Source organism: Lissotriton vulgaris, chromosome 1_1 (genome assembly GCF_964263255.1).
Source record: "Lissotriton vulgaris chromosome 1_1, aLisVul1.2, whole genome shotgun sequence".
Classification (NCBI taxonomy): Eukaryota; Metazoa; Chordata; class Amphibia; order Caudata; family Salamandridae; genus Lissotriton; species Lissotriton vulgaris.
The window spans coordinates 421,075,463-421,096,307 of record NC_141685.1 but is presented as its reverse complement, the minus strand read 5'-3'; the positions used below and the strand labels follow the sequence as shown (position 1 = coordinate 421,096,307).

General features: G+C 44.3%; 1 protein-coding gene across 15 annotated transcripts in view; it reads left to right on the top strand.

The window, feature by feature from the left end:
* Positions 1-20,845, top strand: part of DAB1 (DAB adaptor protein 1) — a 1,411,149-nt gene that overhangs the window by 1,062,337 nt on the left and 327,967 nt on the right. For all 15 annotated transcript variants that reach the window (XM_086952885.1, XM_086952858.1, XM_086952877.1 and 12 more), the window contains one exon: positions 19,983-20,122. In XM_086952885.1, coding sequence (XP_086809011.1) covers positions 19,983-20,122 — 140 coding nt within the window. The remainder of the gene's footprint in view (positions 1-19,982; positions 20,123-20,845) is intronic.

The window sequence follows — 20,845 nt, the reverse complement described above, 5'->3', positions numbered from 1 at the left end:
CTTTCCGTTGACTTTTACGCCATAGACGTCAACTTCATGTTACGATATACGTTTCATTCCTACGTTACACGATATGCTTGTAAATATGGCCTATACATAATTTTTATTCAAATTTGCGCTCTCTCACTAGTTAGACCAAGAACTTGTCTGAAGAGAGTCTTGTTCCCTAAAATGTATCTTGAGTCCAATCTTTTTGTCGAAGCATGAAGAAATAAGCACACAAGATCCAAATATCCTGTGCCTTTATAATGAGGCTGGCACTGAAAAGGAGAGACAACAGTTTAATGGCATTGTGAAAGCATTTTAGTTATTTGGAAAATAGGACCTCTGCTCAAATTATTCCCTACTATGGTGGATGAAATACTGTACACAATGGTATTCTGCTCTTTTGAGATCCTATTTAGAGATGGGCAGGAGACTCAAAAACGGATATTGCATACACATCAGCTGGAGTGCTGTGCATTAAAGCCAATTTGGCATTTGAGTTCTTTGTCATGAGCGAAAGCAGCACCTAAACTACGTGTTTATGAGTAATACAGATTGTTCTTATTGTTTTCACTTGTAGAGCATGGCACTCCCACTAAGGTTGACTCTCAATGCAGAGTCTGAGGAAACATAAAAGGACAAATGGAACACTGTGGCAATTCATAGTTTAAAAATGTAAATTGATACTTGTATAGCGCACTACTCAACCGCAAGGGTCTCAAGGCGCTTGTACGAATACCGCTGTGGAACCCATCCTGGCTTTCCCTGTGAGGCATCCACTCCTGGGCACCCCCAAGGTGGAGGCCAGGCATCCTTAGCGTTGTGGAGATTAAGCAATCTATTGCCCAGAGTTGCAGAGTGGGACTCCATGATTGGAATAGGCACCGAGGTGAGAGCTATCAGGTCTGTGGAATTTTGAGCCCAAGACCCGCCGAGGCGGGGAATTGAACCCTGGTCCCGGGCCAGACCTCTGCATCAGGGTCTGCCGCTCTAACCATTGAGCCACACTTCTCCAGTTACTGCCCCTTCCTAAATTCCTCCAATCGACAAAGAAGCAAGCCCACACTTCTAGATGTATTGGAGAAGAGGATTTTATTCCTAGTGCATTTCGGTGTGGTGTGCCTCTCTCAAATGATCTACTCTCTTAGTAAAAAGACCTAATCGAATTTCTATAGGAGCATTGTTTCCTCTGTCCTCACTTCACTGTCTGGTTTCCTCCCTCCTACATCTATCCTAATGTACTACTTCTGCTTCTTGGAAAACAAGATCACGCCTATCTTGTGCACAGGAACAGGTGTGGGACTTTAAAAATTGAATCATCTGGCCTCCGTCACTTTGCTGCACTTATATGTACAATGCATATACTGCGATGGCCACATACACATACACGTGCAATATACACTTGGATGGGATTAGATGACAAAACTGTAATCATTTGACTGTGCTGTTTTTATATAGAACACAACCAAGAGAGTATCCTGGCAAAAAAGTAAAGTGACATATGCAAAATGCATTCTTGTATGTAATGAAAGCTTTTTTAGTTAATGCGATCACTGTAAAAGTCTTTGTGTGTAGCCAGTCACACAACTCAATCCTGGTTTTTGCAACGGGGAAAAGTGGTATAAGGTACCAGCCTGAGACTGAAAGCAATGCAAATATGCAAGTCATTATTTTAAAATGTCATTAAACACACTATAAGATAGGCTGTAGCTAAATGTGCAAAGGAATTTTGGGCCTAACATACAAAGCCATTTTGTAGTCATAAAGCTTTTTTGTAATATACAAAATTTCATGATGTGGTATTAGGTTACCAAATCGCAATGAGCGTTAAGAAAGATAAAATAAATAACTGTTTTGGAAGGGTATGTTTAGATATTCCTTTCTAAATAGCAATTTGTAATGGTATGTATCATTTTTTCGCAACTATAATCCTGTCACAAATATTGAAAAGTTACTGGCTCCTGAGTTGAGACAGTTACACATTAGCAAACGTGAATGTATAAAAACCTAGGGGCAGGTTTACAAGGACTGGCGCATCTGTGCATATCAGCAGAGTTGAGCCATAAAGATGCAACACGCGATTTCACCCTTGCGCCACCACGAATGCATCGCATTTACAATGCGACGCACATGTGCGCAGGGATAAACAGATGTGTGTTGCATCTGATGGCGTAAGGGCTGTGAATTGCTGGTCGTGTCGCCCACTCCAAAATTCATTTCAGAAGAATGACCATAGTCTCTATTATGGGTTTTCCTGAATGCCTATACCAATAATAGCAATTGGCGCCTGAATACTTTACCAGATGATTAGCAGCCCTATACAAATCTTGATTGATTGATTGAGCCTGGTCTCGGTAGGATAAAGTACAATTATTGCAGGACTTGCATATTAGCCTCACATTATGTGTTTTCTGGAGCTTGAAGGAATACTACTATCCTTTGCATGCAAAAACACTGTTTGTTGCAAAGGTAGTTCCAACGTTCTTGACAGTTATTTAGGCCTTGTTGGTTCCTGCATAGATATATTTCTGTCATCTCATGCGAGGACTGTTCAAATTGGGGTGCTAACAAAAAAGATGTTATTTTGATTAAGAATAGCACATCCTTAAAGGTGATAATATTGCCAACTGATTGGCACTCAGTTGTTAAAACTCAAGAGGAGTAGAAGATGCATTAAGAATCAAACCTGACACTTGCCAGTCACAAATCCTGGAATGTGGTGTGTTGTTAACCCACTAGGATCAATATTCGTAGACCTGCCATGTGTGTGGCCACAAACAAGTTTATGTTGCAACATCCTGAAAAGCAGACCAACACATCAACAGTCAGTTAGTATTGTATTTTACAGATCGCATTCAAAGTATTTTATGAGCACTTTGTCACATCACAGAAGGAATTTTCGTAGAACTTGTAAACAAGGTCCTCAAGTTTTGAAATAACTTAGCGAAAACTGGTTCTAATGTGCTTTGTATTAAAATCTTTAGATGCTTCTTTTTAGTTTTCAAATCACGAATTTCCCTTTTTAGATATGTCAGTAGCTTATCAACTTTGTTAAATCCTCTGAATCATGTTTTTTGTATTCATATCGGATTTGACCAATAATTAAAATGCACAATTTATCACTCTATTTATTTGTATTGGTTTAAAGGGTAATAACCTTGACCCGTTTCTTGATATATATTACCTACTGGCGGTCACGAGTAGGTAGTTATAGTTACGACCTAGTTTCCATAGGAAATCCGCAACATTCTATTGGGAATAACTTTGGCGCCGGTTGATGAATCTTCGCAAATTTCTCAAAGAAGATGGCCCGCTCCGCTCCGCTCTTTCCCTGAAAGTTTTGGGGGGATTCGTCAAGTGGAGGTTGAGAAAAAAGGGGGGTCCAAAAACGTGTTTTCCCCATGTTATTTTCCATAATTAGACACGGCTACAGCCCAAACGGCTGAACGGAATTACAAGAAATTTGGCAAAATGGTAGAGTCTGATTCGCAGATCACGCTTTTGCTTAAATGGTGTAAATCCCTACAGTAGTTCCTGAGAAAATTACAAGAAAAAAAATATATATATATCTATAAGCCCGCATTGTACGCGTACGGGTACCGTACGCTTACCATGCGCGTACGTACGCGTACCTCCCCATGCACGAGCTGCATGCTGATTGGCTGCCACTGTCTGTCAACACTACAAAACAAAAATTGTTTTTTTTAAATCGCGGGGTGCGCGTACCATACTCGCAAGGTATGCGTACGGTACGCGTACCTTCCCGAGAAAGCTGCATGCTCATTAGCTGTCAACACTTCAAACCAGGAAGTGTTGGCAGCCATCTTGTGCTCGGTAGACCGAGGCACAAGAAAGCAGAAAAACAAACGTGTAGAATACAAAAAGGGGGCAGGGTAGAAACACCCTGACCCCCTAGGCCTGCCCAGGTGGTCCCACAAGGACCCCCAAGGCCCAAACATTTTGTTTTTTAAAACCCAGTCTGGTTTTTTTCAATTTACCCCCGGGGGACCAATATACAGGGGCATAGTGATAAAGAAGTGTGGGGGGGCCCCGATCCCCCCACAATGCCCTGGGGACCGCCGCCCCCCCCGGGGCAAAGCAACCCAGCCCCCGGCACATACTGGAGGCTCCTGGTGGGCTAGGTGGCCCCCAGGGGCCCCAGTATGCAAGGGGAAATAGTTCCCCCTCTGCAAACGTGCCAGGGGGCTGCATTCCAGAGAGGTGTAAAATGGGGCATAGCCTCATTACACCTCTCTGCAATGTATCCCCCTGGTGCATACTGGAGGTTCCAGGTGGGCTAGTTGGCCCCCAGGGACCCCTCGTATGCAAGGGGAATTAGTTCCATCTCTGCAAACGCACCCAGGGGCTGCGTTGCAGAGAGGTGTAAAAAAGGGTGTGGCCTCATTACACCTCTCTGCAATGCAGCCCCCTGGCGCATACTGGAGGTTCCAGGTGGGCTAGTTGGCCCCCAGGGACCCCCAGTATGCAAGGGGAATTAGTTCCCCCTCTGCAAACACGCCAGGGGGCTGCGTTGCAGAGATGTGTAAAAACATGTTTTTTTCAATTTATATTAAAAATATGTAATATAATTTAAAAAATAAAATATCTAAAAATAAATAATTTATAATAATGTAGTAAATCAGTATAAAAAATATAACAATTAATACATTTAAAAATTATCATTTACAAAACCATTGAAATTCACTGAAAAAACCATAGGTTTCAGCCACGTTATAGTTATGAATTACCATTTAAAAAAACCTTTGAATTTCACTGAAAATACCATAGGTTTCAGCCACGTTATAGTTAGGAATCAGCATTTAAAAAACCTTGCAAATTCGCTGAAAAAACCATAGGTTTCACACACGTTATAGTTAGGAATTAGCATTTTAAAAACCTTTGAAATTCGCTGAAAAAACCATAGGTTTCACACCAGTTATAGTTAGCTGGTCATTTTACTCATACAAAATCTTTGAAATTCCCCAGTTATAGTTAGTTCAGCTAACTATAACTCACGTGCCCGCAATGCACTGCTGATGACGTCACATATTACATCACTCATGACATGGTCAGTGACTTCACTCATGACATCACTGATGACATCATCCTTGTGAAAGAGTGGCAGACTTCCTCTCACTCTAATGTAACCTTTGATGCACACATTCAAAAATAGAAACAAAAATGTTCAAGAAAATGGAGATACCATTACCAGTTACAACAACCTATTCCAACATCTACTTCCACATCAACTCATTCACCAACAGTTCTATATAGTCACTCATACATGTACTCAATCATCATATGTACTCATACACCTATACATCCTGTTACACACCGATACTCATCCATAGAGTTACTTACACACATACTCAAACATGCAAATAAACATCCATGTACTTGCATATACAGCTATTCAAAGAAACATACACATACTGACTCTCTTAAACGATCACTTATAGAAACACATACTACTCTTCAAATCTCTAACTCTCATATATACTCACTTATATACACCAATACTCACAGATAGTAGTTTAACACATATGTACTTAGTGATAAATACAGTATTGAGACAGTCATTCACTCACTAACACACCTATACACACACTCATCCGCCCATACAGTCCTGCACACATGCTGTCTTCAAAACACATATAAACAGTGAGTCACTCATTAATGCATCTATGTGCTAAGTAATATCCCCCACCAAACCATAAAAAAACTCAAACACTCATACTGATACTCAAAATAACAACTAATAACCTATATAGACACACAATTAGCTACTCACCAACCCATGCAGCTACTTATTCAAAAAATGTGTCAGACTGATAAAGCTCTTCACGCGGTGGGAGCAAAATATCTTCAAAAGAGGCTGGTTTTCTATCAACCGACCAGGTCTTTGAGGTCTGAATCTCTGTTTTTGGCGGTTGTTCCGCGGGTGAAGAGAGCTCGCCTGGGAGGCCGCTCTTTTGGATTGCTGGCGCCACAGTTGTGGAACTCTCTGCCGCTTGCTTTGCGGGGAGCTACCAGCCTCCTTGCTTTTAGAAAAGGCCTTAAAACCTGGTTGTTTACCCAGTAGCCTGTTTTCCCTGTATGTTCTTGTTTTGCATTCTGTCCTTTTTTATCAGTGTTATGTTATTGTGTTGCAGCCTTCCTTCTCCAATAAAGCGCCGGGACACTCTTTTTGAGTAGCCGTGCGCTATACAAAAAAATAAATAACATAACATAACATAACATACAGATATTTACATATTTAAACATTACTCACTAACCCATGTATTTACTAAGATACAATTAATCAGTCAGTTATACAAACAATTTTACAGAAAAGTCATCCATTTAGACACTTACTTACCCATTATTCTTCCAACGACCTTTAGATATACATAAAAAAAATATTTATTTTTCAGAAAGACACACATCCACTGGATGATGTCATCAGTGATATAATCAGTGTTGTCATTTGAGATGTCATCAGTAATGTCATGAGTGATGTCACTGACCATGTCATGAGTGATGTAATATGTGATGTCATCAGCAGTGCATTGTGGGCGCACGAGTTATAGTTACCTGAACTAACTATAACGGGGGAATTTCAAAGGTTTTGTATGAGTAAAATGGCCATAACTATAACTGGTGTGAAACCTATGGTTTTTTCAGTGAATATCTATCAAAATAAAAACCCTTTCAGGGATAGAGTAATGCATACATTATGCAAAAAAGAAGGAGAGAACTCTGGGTAGTTCTCAAGTTTAGGTGGAAAGCAGCTCCTGTTAGAGCACTCTCAACACCAGCGACACTCTAGATCTGCTCACCTCAAATGTCTGCTTTTCTATCAAAGTCTTTAAGCATAGGATTAGCACAGTGTAATTCAGGCAGAGATAGAAAAGGACAAAGTCTTTTGCCATTTCTACAGCAAAGTCTTTAAGCATAGGACTAGCACAGTGCTGTTCTTGCAAAGCTGTAAAATGACAAAAGCCATTTATCACTCCAGGCACAATATTACAGCTTTGAATTGGTAAAATACAAACTCAAGCCAACCTGAAATGAGTAAATGCAACCCCTGACACAGTGTTTCGCTCTAATTAGAGCTCTTCAGAGAGGTATAGCTTTGTCCAGACACAAGGGAGCACCCAGTACAACTCAAAACAAAACGCTATCAGGGATAGAGTGACGGATAAATTATGCAAAAAAGAAGGAGAGAACGCTGGGCCCCCGCCCTCTATTTTCAAAGCCCCGGGGTGGTGGTGGTCCCCGGGGCTGTGTGAGGGCCGTGTGCCCTCCAGCACCTAATTTACATTGCCCCGAAGAGGTGGCGGTATAATTATACGATTGCCGCCGGGACCTGGCCCACCTGGGGCTCATTTAAATGAAGTGGGGGAGCCCCTGCTTCATTTTTTTTAAATATTTTCATCCGGATTCGCACACCCAGCATGCATTCGTATGTTTAAAAAAAATATAAAATTTTGGGGGGTCCTTGTGGGACCCCATGAGTAGGCCTAGAGGGGTCAGGGTGTTTCTACCCTGCCCCTTTTTCTTTGAGGGTTCACAAACCAACCGCGCTCCTAAATATCAATATTTTAATTTTTTTATTTTCACAGCAAGTACTGAACCGATTTACACCATTTAAAAAAAAGGTCGCTTTCTGAACCAAAATCTACCTTTTTTGCCAAATTTGCTGTAATTCCGTTGAGCAGTTCGGGTTGTAGCCATAGGTGAAGAAAGATATTTAGCAATAGATAGATAGATAGATAGAAAGATAGATAGATAGATAGATAGATAGATAGATAGATAGATAGATAGATAGATAGATAGATAGATAGATAGATAGATAGATAGATAGATAGATAGATAGATAGATAGATAGATAGATACTGAAAGAACACCGATATTCAACAGTTACAAACTGAAAAATATTTCAGAAGCACATCTATTCTAAAAGAACTCATCAAAACAAATTATCAAAGCAGCTTTTAGTTTTAGAATTTCTCAGCAACTACTGATCGGATTTACACTATTTAAAAAAAAGGTGGCTTTCTGAGCCACGCGCAACCTTTTTTCCAAATGTGCTGTAATTCCGTTCAGCAGTTCAGGCTGTAGCCACTGATGAATAAAGATATATAGCGATAGATAGATAGATAGATAGATAGATAGATAGATAGATAGATAGATAGATAGATAGATAGAATGATAGATAGATAGATAGATAGATAGATAGATAGATAGATAGATAGATAGATAGATAGATAGATAGATAGATAGATAGATAGATAGATAGATAGATAGATAGATAGACACCGAAAGAACCCCAATATTCAACAGTCGCAAACTGAAAAATATTTCAGAAGCATAGCTTTACTAAAAGAACACATCAAAACATATTATCAAAGCAGCTATTTCCATAAATGTTATTTAGGACTCATACAGGTGTGTAGTGAGATCCAATTAAGAAATGCTATTAACATTAACATTTTTTAACCCAACAGCACATGGAAAGGGGCGACCATTCGGTCCCCCCGAACGTATGGTGGAGTACCACGATCCCCCCGGGAAGCCATCTTGGGCGGGAGGCGAGTCTCGGCTGGTATGCCCGAAGCGGCGTAGCCGGGGCGCGCCTTTTTCCCGCCCTAGAGTGGGCTGGCCTAGACACCGACGCGGCCGGCCACGCCCTCGGAGGCAGGCGGGGGCGGGTTTACGCCCACCCTGAAGACGGATAAAAGGAGCGGAAGCCAAGAAAGCATCCTCTTGTTCCTGTGCTCTGAAGCTGCACCTCCCCGCTGCACGTGAGCTCGAGACGGAACGAAGAGCCAATTTTGAGCGTTGTAATCTTTCTTTTGTCTTACAGATATCCCGTCTGAGAATGCCCAAGAAAGTCGGAAAGTGGGTCGGTACCGAGCAGATGCCCCACATGCTCATGAAGGAGATAGCCGATCTGAAGAAAAAGGTGGAGGCTAAAGACGGGCCGGGAGGAACAAAACGGCCTTTGCAGGGAGCAGTCCCCGGTGGAAAAAGCAAGAGGCCCGGAAGGGGAGCACTTGGGGGAGACACCCCGGTTCCCGGTACCCCACGTGAGGAGCCAATCCCGGTGCCGAAAGAAGGGAATCCAATTCCTGTGGTGGTCACCCCCGTGAACAGGGAGGATATGCCCCCCGAGTTAGCGGCACAATTGGCAGCGTGGTTGGGAAAAGATAGCGAGGGCGCCACGGCTGACGACGCCCGGGCAGTAATGAGGCAACTGCGGGAATCGAGGGAGGCTGCGAAGGCGACATCTTCTGTTCCCTTACAGGTTCCGGTGGCTGGAAGTACAGCGGGCCCAAGTTCGGCGACAAGCACGGGGTCTACTTCAGGTAAGCGGCCATTGCCGATTGCGGGGGAGGGGTCTGTGCCGTCTCGAAAGGAAAAGATTGCACAGCATGTCCCGCTAGAAATTAAGGAGTTGATTTGGGCGGATAAGTATATAAACATGTTTTCATTGCTTACCGACCATTACGAGATAGAGCATGTAAAGAGTCAAAAGGAGCTCATGCATCCGAGTGTTTGGCGCGCAAAAATGGCCGCCTTTAAGGTCGACGAGACCATTGGTACTTGGGGCAGAGCGTGGGGCATTTTTACATCCATCATGGGTGAGCGCAGGCCCGAGTTGCTGACCGAGTTACCCATTTATCAGTCGCGTATTATGGAGTATTCTGTGGCATATGGGGGCAATCAGTGGTTCTGCTATGACAATCTGTTTAGAAAAGCTAAAGAACACAACCCATTGTTGTCTTGGGATTGTTACGACTCCGTGTCATGGCAAAAAATGGAGAGTACAGGAATGTTGAAAGTACCATTGGTAGGGAGTAATGGGGGGGAATCTTCCCGCCAAAACTCTGCGACACCCTTTCGGACGGGTGCAGGTAACGAGTACCACTCGAAGCCGAGTGGCAACACAGGTAAAAGGGGGATCTGTTGGAATTTTAACAGAGGGAAATGTACGAGGCCCCATGGGTCATGCAAATTCAGACACGAGTGTGGAGGGTGTGGGCAGTCATCCCATCCTGAGTCCATGTGCAGAGCCAAAACGGGTGATAACGGTGGTAAGGGAGGCGCCAAACAGGTCTAATACAGTCCGAGGGGCGCCTTTACCTACCCCGATTGATACCATGGCAATGATTCCTTGGCTCAGCGAATACCCGGATCATGCTTCCGCTGGGGTGTTACGAAACGGGTTTTCATATGGTTTCCGCATCCCAGTGGGGGATTTTCGGGGTGTACCAAACTGTAAGAACCAACTGTCGGTCTTGCAGCACACGGCGGTGGTGCAGGTAAAGATTGGGAAAGAGGTGACTCGAGGTCGTGTCGCCGGTCCCTTCGATTTGCCACCGGTTGCTAACTTTGTTTGTTCTCCCCTAGGGGTGGTCCCCAAGAAGGACCCGGGTGAGTTTCGGCTGATACATAATTTGTCAGCCCCACGTGGTCTTTCCGTAAATGACACGATAGACCCGGAAGTGTGTTCGGTGCGGTACGCATCTTTCGATGAGGCCGTTGCCAAGTTGAATCGCCTGGGGCCCGGGACGCTGATGGCAAAATCGGACATCGAGTCAGCGTTCCGGTTGCTCCCGGTACACCCAGACGATCAGCGTCTCCTTGGTTTTCAGTTTCAGGGTCGCTATTACATGGATAGATGTATGCCAATGGGATGCTCGATTTCATGTGCCTATTTCGAGAAATTCAGTTGTTTTCTGCAGTGGGTATTCACAAGGAAGACAGGTTTTCAACATGTTATGCACTATCTCGATGACTTTCTGTTTTTGGGGGCAGCCGGGGATCCTGAGTGTGGACAGGCTTTACATGAATTTTGTGTCCTAATGAATCAATTTGGTGTGCCATTGGCGCCAGGTCAGACTGTGGGTCCCTCGACCTTGATCGAGTTTCTGGGGATCGAGCTCGACTCGGTGGAAGGTTGTTTTCGATTACCCATGGAAAAAGTGTTAAAATTCAGGTTATCCCTTGAGACATGTATTCGTGCAACGAAAGTAAACCTGCATCAATTGCAACAGGTGGTGGGTCAGTTGAATTTTGCCCTAAGAGTGATACCAATGGCGCGCCCCTTTTCCCGCTCGATTGCACAATCCATGGTCGGCTTGAAGGAAGGACATCACCGCACGAGACTCTCGGCAGAGGTTCGCCAGGACATGCGCATTTGGATCGCATTTCTGGCGGATTTCAATGGTCGAATTGTCTGGAACAAACCAGCGGTGTCTTCCGAGGAGTTGGGGCTTTGGACAGATTCGGCGGGGAGTATAGGTTTTGGCGCCATATTGGGTACACAATGGTCGGCACAAAAATGGCCGTCATGGTGGCATGAATGCGGGTTGACGAGTAACATTGCTTTTCTCGAATTTTTCCCTATTCTGGTGGCTTTGAAAACATGGCCTGAAGGGTTTAGGGATCACTCTGTGGTGTTCTGGTCTGATAACATGACCGTGGTTGAGTGTGTCAATAGTCAGGCAGCACGATGCAAATTGATTCTGAGACTGCTCAAGGAAATTGTGTTGTTATGCATGCAACTGAATGTACTGTTTAGGGCGCGACACGTGCCGGGGGTGATGAACCAAGCGGCTGATGCGCTTTCTCGTTTCCGTATGCAGGCTTTCTGGGGTTTTCTGCCCACAGCGGACCCAGTGGCGGCACCCTTTCCCGAAGCTCTCTGGTCTCTCGGTGCCCCGAACTACAAAACCTCGTGGGAGAGAGTTTAGCACCCAGGACGAGGAAGGCATATGAAGGGGCGTTCCGTTCCTATTGGGCCTTTTTGGGTGCTGCCAGGGGGGACCTTTGGGGTCAGGAAGAGTTTGTGGTGAAATTCCTGCTCTCTTTACATCAGGCAGGTAAATCAGTAGCGACGGCCCAGAGGCATCGGGCCGCCATTTCCTTTATGGCAAAGGCTCATGGGATCCAGGACCCGACAGCGTCTTTCGTTGTGCAGAAAGCGCTACGTGGGTGGCAACGCCTTGAGGGTCGCAGAGTAGACGATAGGCACCCGATAGGTCTGGATAGGTTGACCCTGTTGTTGTCCGTACTTCCGGCAACGTGTTCATCCCAGTACGAAGCAGTGTTGTTCCGAGCCGCATTTGCACTAGCATTCCATGGGGCTATGTGGGTAAGCGAATTAGTGGCAAAGAACAAGCGGGATACGATGGGGGGACTGTGCCGAGAACACATTCAGGTCAGGGAGGAGACGATGACGGTCTCGTTTGTTAGGTCCAAATCCGATCAGGATGCAATCGGGGACTGTGTAATCATTCAGAGGGTCCCCGGGTCTTCCATGTGCCCTGTGGTGTGCGTAGAGGAATATTTAGCACAGAGGGTAGCAGCATGGGGGGGGACCTTGTTGAGGCACGCTGACGCCACCCCACTGACGAGGTTTCAGTTCCGGAGGGTGCTTGCAATGTCTACTTCGGCCGCGGGCTTGAACCCCGGCGAGTTCGGGACCCATTCCTTTCGGATAGGGGCTGCTACTGAGGCTACAGCCAGGGGTCTGAGTGTGGAGCAAGTAAAGCGTGTGGGGCGTTGGTCCTCTAACTGTTATAAAAGGTATGTGCGGTTGCACATGTTGTGAAGCTGTAATGATATACTCACGCTTCTTGTCTCTGTTTGATTTTCAGTTACGCAAGCTTACGAAGCGGGGCGGACTGTACGGTCGACCCGACTCCTGGGGAACAGCGGTCAGAAATCACCGTCTGCGAATAAGGAGGTGTGGGTCGTGGGCCACTCATACGTGAGGCGTGCCGCGGACGTATTCAAAGCAGGTGATATGGGTCACGTGGCTGGGGAATACGGGTACAGGGTGTCCTTCTACGGAAAGGGCGGGCTCTGTATTGACCAGTTTCAATTCCTTTTTGAGGGTTTGTTAGAGCGGACGAGGTCACCGCCGTCTATAATCATAGTCCATCTTGGGGGTAACGATCTCGTGGCCACTGGTCGACGACTTCTTCTTGAGGCGATGCTTTCCACGGTAAGTTGGTTGGCAAGAAGAGTTCCAGGGTGCACAATTGCATGGTCCCATATGATCCCACGGAAAGTGTGGCGGGGGGCTATTTCGGTTACTGCTTTGAATCATTCAGTAAGGAAGATAAATAACAAAGTGAGTAGATTGTTTCGTTCAAATACACTGCATTCGGTTTCGCATGGTTGTATCAAAGGGGACAGTATGTATTTGGGGGATGGTGTTCATTTGTCCCGGGTGGGGAACGAGTTACTCATAGGAGACTTCATAGCCTGGTTAAAGGGTTTGCAGCATGACCTTTAGGTAGGAGTGTTTTGTGGGGGGTCCGGATAGCCGGTCAACTATCCGGCCTGTGGCGGTAAGGTCATGATCGGTGAGCAGTAATTCGAAGATCCCTATGAGGGGGCGTCACCCATTACGGATGGGAGCGCGCGGGGGAGGTGGCCAATTGGCCCCTCAACGGGGAGGCGGTCCTGTCTAAGGAGAGGCCGCCGGAAGGAAAGGAAAGGTGGTCAAGGCCCCTTCCTGGATAGGAGGGGCTACGGCCCCTCCTGGGGAATTTCCCGGGGCCAGGACATCTGCGACGGCAGATGGGTAAGTTGTGTGGGGTGCGGGAGGGGGTTTACGCTACCTTTTAGACACCTCACATGAGTCCTCGAACGACCGTTAAATGGCGTCGAGTTTATTGGGGCCCCCGGCAAGTACAAAGGGAAATTGGTAGATGCACTTGAGGTACGCCTCTGTGCGGTCGCTCCTCTCACAAGTGAGGGGGGTATTTCTGGTTTAGGGATCTGACACCGGTTACGACCTTGCCGTTGGCCCTTAACGTTAGGATGTACAATTTCAAGTCAAATGTTTTGTAGGATGTTAGTTCGGCTAGGAGAACCTCTGTATTAGAGATCTGTTAAGGTTAGCCAAACATCGTAATGTGGAAATGAAATTGTACATAATATGAAACTGTTATTTTAATGTTTTATTTTTGTTTCGTATTTTAATAAATACGGCCGGGAAGGGTGACTCCCTTCCCGCCTTCCAAAAGTTCAAGAACTGTTTCCGGTTTCCCAATTCTTGGGGATTGTGTTGAGAGGGGGTGGCGGGTATCTCAGCCATATGGAAAGGGGTGACCATTCGGTCCCCCCGAACGTATGGTGGAGTACCACGATCCCCCCGGGAAGCCATCTTGGGCGGGAGGCGAGTCTCGGCTGGTATGCCCGAAGCGGCGTAGCCGGGGCGCGCCTTTTTCCCGCCCTAGAGTGGGCTGGCCTAGACACCGACGCGGCCGGCCACGCCCTCGGAGGCAGGCGGGGGCGGGTTTACGCCCACCCTGAAGACGGATAAAAGGAGCGGAAGCCAAGAAAGCATCCTCTTGTTCCTGTGCTCTGAAGCTGCACCTCCCCGCTGCACGTGAGCTCGAGACGGAACGAAGAGCCAATTTTGACCCACCCACCAGCCCCTGAGGACAGCTAGTTGTTTTTGAATAAAGTTTTGATGTGGTAACTCTGTTTCTTGCAGGTTGTGATGATCGTCGTGAAATTTTTGAATATGCAATAAAGAATGGTTATTTTCAGTATGTTTTGCAAATAAAGTAATTTTGCACTAGTGTTGATCAGTATTCATGCTTGTAATAAGTCATGTTCGTTTTATAATCTTAGTAAATTAGGTAGAATTGTCGTATTTATTTTGGTCGGGCGGTAAGGTCATGATCGGTGAGCAGTAATTCGAAGATCCCTATGAGGGGGCGTCACCCATTACGGATGGGAGCGCGCGGGGGAGGTGGCCAATTGGCCCCTCAACGGGGAGGCGGTCCTGTCTAAGGAGAGGCCGCCGGAAGGAAAGGAAAGGTGGTCAAGGCCCCTTCCTGGATAGGAGGGGCTACGGCCCCTCCTGGGGAATTTCCCGGGGCCAGGACATCTGCGACGGCAGATGGGTAAGTTGTGTGGGGTGCGGGAGGGGGTTTACTCTACCTTTTAGACACCTCACACGAGTCCTCGAACGACCGTTAAATGGCGTCGAGTTTATTGGGGCCCCCGTCAAGTACAAAGGGAAATTGGTAGATGCACTTGAGGTACGCCTCTGTGCGGTCGCTCCTCTCACAAGTGAGGGGGGTATTTCTGGTTTAGGGATCTGACACCGGTTACGACCTTGCCGTTGGCCCTTAACGTTAGGATGTACAATTTCAAGTCAAATGTTTTGTAGGATGTTAGTTCGGCTAGGAGAACCTCTGTATTAGAGATCTGTTAAGGTTAGCCAAACATCGTAATGTGGAAATGAAATTGTACATAATATGAAACTGTTATTTTAATGTTTTATTTTTGTTTCATATTTTAATAAATACGGCCGGGAAGGGTGACTCCCTTCCCGCCTTCCAAAAGTTCAAGAACTGTTTCCGGTTTCCCAATTCTTGGGGATTGTGTTGAGAGGGGGTGGCGGGTATCTCAGCCATATGTCTCAATGATCAGTGAAATGGGACGGGTCCCATGACAATATTAAGTGACGATATCATCAGAAAAATTGGGAGGTATTATTGAATATTTATGCTTGTGAAACAGTTTTTCAGTTTTTATTTGTTTTGTGTGTAAAGTCCTTTATTTGTTTCCATGCATTGGCACTTTTCACTTAAAAAAAAGAAACACTGGACTATAATGTCCTTGCCATGAGTAAGATTACCAAGAGCACTGAAACGCATCGGCATTGCTGTTCCGCTCTGGTGCACGAATAATGAATGAGCAAATCGTCTTCTCATTTAGTTTGCTCTGCATTAGGAATATTAAGGCTTGGGATATACTTTAGGAGATGCCTGTAACAGAGAAGCTGCCACAAATTGTCAGATGCTCTATCTATCATCCTCTAGGCACTCCTTTCTAATTTAGTTTAGATCCCTGCAGCATAGCCTAGCTGGCTGTGCCCCAGTCACAGGATTGTTCCCCAAAATTCGCTTCGAAGCCCACCCTGTTGGGAAGGTATTCCAAACATGAATTTTAAGGTGAGCAGGTAAAACAGTAGCTATGTCTCCCAAGCAGTGGAAGAAGATCCATAGTACATAATTGACATTCGAGTCCTGCTTTTGAGAAGAAAAAAAAAAAGCTTCTGGGGATTCTTTTTTGAAAAAGAAAAGAAAAAAGCTGGTTCTTCTGCCTTGACATTGCAGCCTGGCATGTAGTGCATGTTCACCACAAGTGCTCTTGTCACGTGAATGAGGTGACTTTCTGCAAAAAAGTCCTCACTGGTGTGAAAATCCAATTTTGGTGAGTGGGTCACCAACCATAACTTAAGCTCTCATTGTTTACGGGGCCAATAGAGAGGAGTTTTCTTAAAATGCACTCACCAAACTCACCTGAAGAACATAATTAGCAAAATGCAACATTTTCTGATATAGCCTTTTTTGTCGCTGAACCCTAAAGCAACTGTCTCGAAGCTTACACGAACACAGAGGCACTTTCCAATGCCTCTGTGGCATAAACATGGTAATGGCCGTCACACAGATTCAAACTATGTATAAACAAAACATGCCTATGGTGTGCATAAGATCCAGGGCAATATGTCATTGCACAATTACAATGCGAATAAGTGATGAAAAGCAGCATTGTCAGGTTATTAATATCGAAGGGGGTGTTTGTCATTCGGGGAGGGCTGGCAGCTTCAGGCATGTTATTGACTTCGTCAATAAAATCATCATATATTTTACAAGGTCTTAAAAACAAGAAATGCATATTGTCCCCTGAAGAGCAGAGAGAGATTTAAATAAAGAGCATCGCTGTTCCTAACACGTCTCGTTCGCTGTACTCGCGTTATCCACAACGAGGCTGCTTTAAGCTGGAATGCCTCCTGGTCCCCGGAAGAGCTTTAAGTTAACTGAAGAAGATGCGAGCTGCCATTAATACGGATTTCATTTCGCATCGAGTAATGCTTGGCAAATGTTATCGATATGAGGGCTGGCCTTTAAAAGTCACTTCCGAGATCGGAGCTGTCCTGCCTGCTTTGGCACGCTCTGCATACTCTTTAAATGCGCTGTTATGAAGTGAGAATTTTTGTTCTCCGGGCTTTAAGCGTTACGAAGCCTTATCTTCCAGACAGTACAAGTAATTATTTTGGCAAGATGCAGCCAGTGATGTCTTGGGGACATGAGCAAGTTATGATGATGGTTTTAATTTAGAGAAAGCGTCTAATCATTTCCGTGTTTGAAGAGCACATTCGACACCAGCCGCCTTTCTCTTAGATCGCTTGTGACACTCATCCTCACGTGCACTTAATTGCAATGCCAGCGCCTAGAGGCATATGCACGAAAAGCGCTCTATGAGTGTTCTCTCTCACATTCGTATTGACTGTACTATGATAAAAGCTAAAAGAAGGGACACAAAATCTATACCGTGGGCATGAGTACCAGGAAGTACAAGAGAAAGATGTATTGGTTCTAGTTTGAAGAAATTGCAAACTTGAGGGCTTTTGGGGATAAGGAGACATTTTAATCAATGAGCGTTTGATCTCGGTAGCCTCTAGATGCACAATTTGATTTGTGTCAGCACACGGTATCCATGGCTCTTATGAGCAGTTTGACAGATGCCGTGCCACAAAAAGACTCTGTGAGACCAGAGGAAGATAAATAAGAGGTGCTTTGTAATTAAAATGGGGACAATCGAAAATGTGAATTGATTATATGATTTTCTGTGCTCTGGACAAATCAGTAAACTAAGTAAAACGTTATTGACAGAAATAGAATGGGAAAACTGTAATGAAAGTCTTTCCAGAGATATTATTTGGCGCGAGAAATCAGACAGAACCCGAAATCCAGAATATTGATGTTGTGGGTTATGAAATAGACACAACACATCACCCTGTCTGAGCAAGTTTAGAGACAAGCGGCCACAATCATCATCGGGACATTTTGCGGTTCCTTATTTGCGAAAAATAGGGAATCCTAAATAAGGAATCGCAAAATGGGATGCATTAATTTATTCGCATAATTTTTGCGATTCAGTGAAAATCGCAATTTTTACCGAATCGCAAGGATTATGCGAATTCTAAATTGCGATTTCGCAATTCCCATTGATTCCTAAGGGCCAAAAGGCCCATAGGAATTAATGGGAAGGCATTGACATTTTGGGAATTTCTATTTGCGATTCGCAAAATGTTAATGCATTACATGGGTGCAGGGGGGGGGTCCAAATGACCCCCCCTGCACCCCTGAAATGCATTTTTAAGTGCATGTTTCACACACACATGTCCTAAGGACATGTGTGTCTGTAACATTACAGTGTTTAAAATGCAATTTTGAGCATTTTTAAACTTTTTTGCAAATGACCACGAGGTTCAACCTCGTGGTAATTTGCACCCCCTAATTGCGAATTCGCAATTTAAAATGCAATCATGCATTGCTTTTAAGGAATCACAAATTTGCGATTCCTTAAAAGCAATCACATTTTTGGAATTCGCTAAAAATATCGATTTTCCCAAAAATGTTTGATGCATCCCAAAAAGATATTTAGGAATCGCAAACGGCCGAATTTAACGATTCGCACCGTTTGTGACTCCTAAATACCTTGATGCATGTGGGTGAAGAAGATTTCCAGCCCTAAATTGACATTTGCACTGGCTGATTAGCATTTGGTGCCCACTAAAAAACATATTTTACACTAGTAAGTCGCTGCATATGGTTGTGTGAAATTTAGCAGTCACCAGTGCTAAATTACTCATGCAATATGACACTAGGGCTAGAATTATTGCAAGCATTCTCAGCAGCCAGCAGAAATATTAAATGCAAACTTACACAATGTTTTTTCATTTGTTTGTCTTCAGCCAACTATTAATTTAAAGTTACTAGATGAATGGATGGACAAGTGGCGTAGTGTGACAGAAGACCTTATTTTGCACCCTTACAAAAAACAGAGGGCCATATTATCAAGACTGGGCGATAAAATTATCGCTGCTTTATCGGCAGTAAAACTGCTGCTAAAGTGGCGATAATGGGCTTGATAATATGTCCTAGAGAATTCCCATAGAAGCCCAGGTTAGATGTCTAACCCGGGTTTCTATGGGAATTCACAAGGGCATATTATCAAGCCCATTATCGCCACTTTAGCAGCAGTTTTACTGCCGATAAAGCAGTGATAATTTTATCGCCCAGTCTTGATAATATGCCCCAGAATACCTTGTGTGTACTGGCATCCTACTCTGCTAGGTCCACCTGTCTCTGCAAATTTCAGCAATGTTTTCATATGTTCAGAGGGGTTCGACTGAACACAGAGGTAGGCTAGTTTTCACGTGTTCCAGTGCCGGGCCAGTTAGCAGCCCTGATCAGAATCCATTTAATTAGCACAGACGATGCAGTGTGACAGTTCCATTCAGTTACACGTAGTGCTTCATTGTTGTGTCTTTTCTATATCTGTTAGCTGTGGCAATTAATTCTGGGCCTCTCAATCGATGCAAAATTGTAGTCCTACTTCAATGTTTGTGTCATGCCAGGTTTTGGGGTTTCTAAATTTGGTTAACCTACATATGTGCCACTTGGATTATATGGAAATGTTATCTTGTTCTTTATTATTACTATTTTATCACCTAAACACCTGAAGGGTCCACTGTATGAGAAGTAGCCATGGATTACGTTGCTTTCAATTTCCAGAGCAGTATACGTTCCTAATGTATATAAATTACTGCATCATTTGCTATTAGCTGATGTACCATGTGTCTGATCCTGATAGATGTCCAATAATATAATAGAACAATTTATGTTTGATTAAAGGGTTCTGGCTACCTAGTCTGTTTCTTGATCCGAATTAATGGTTTCTTCTCAAATTTACCATTCTAGGTCAGTGATTTAGTTATCTGTCTCTTTGTTTTATCTGTCTCTTTGTTTAACCTCTTTTGACATGCCTTAAACTACTCACGTTTAGCTACATGTAGATTGATTGAAAGATTTGTCATTGGTAATGTGAATCTATATTTAAATTTATTCTATATCAGAAGAAGTGGTTTGTGCATACCTTATATTTATCACAGTGATATTTTTCTTCAGGTCAGGATCGCAGCGAAGCCACTTTGATAAAGAGATTCAAAGGTGATGGTGTGCGGTACAAGGCAAAACTGATTGGGATTGATGAAGTTTCAGCAGCACGAGGAGACAAGTTATGCCAAGACTCTATGATGAAACTCAAGGTAAGGTGCCCAATTCCCCAAAACGTGGTACATTTTACCTGTATTGTTCATCAGTCCTAAAATGGGCCTGTCACAACTTGAATCATGCCCGTGCAAACAGAACATCCAACTGAGTAGTTTTCATGACACTAGGAGGCAGCTTGCAATTCTCCTTAGTATGCTTGTGTTTAGTTAGCGCAATACTGTTGTCTCTCTGAGATGATGTTCCATAGTTCACAAAATAAAGATTAAATCAATGGAAATAGGGAGATGCGTAGTATCTGTCTCTCCCTAACAGACTTGAAACGTGGGATGTCTATTGGTTCTATCTGATGGTTATAGTCCTAGCCTATAATATTGTAATTATCCGATTATCTAAATGTACTGATGTCAGGTTTTTTCTAATTGATTTTAGGGCATTTTATCGAATGGTTTTAACTTTTTTTTATTTTTTTTTGGTCCTCATCTCACCTGCCAAGCCTCTGCGGGTCTTATGAAGCCGGTTTTTCGATCTGTGGCCCCTCCGGCTTACGGCACTCGCTTGGGTCGTCCGACCAGTCCCTTTTTTTGTGAGGGAGCCTGGTGTAATCATTAGACCAATTATATTAATCTTAAACTTTGGCCCCAACTCACAGAGGGGTGCCAGATGTTTGATAGCTTATCTTCTGTACCCTCATAGTCCAGACGAGCCTTGGAGAATGATGCCTTACCCCAATCCTCCCTCTGTGGTGGTAGGGGGTCTTT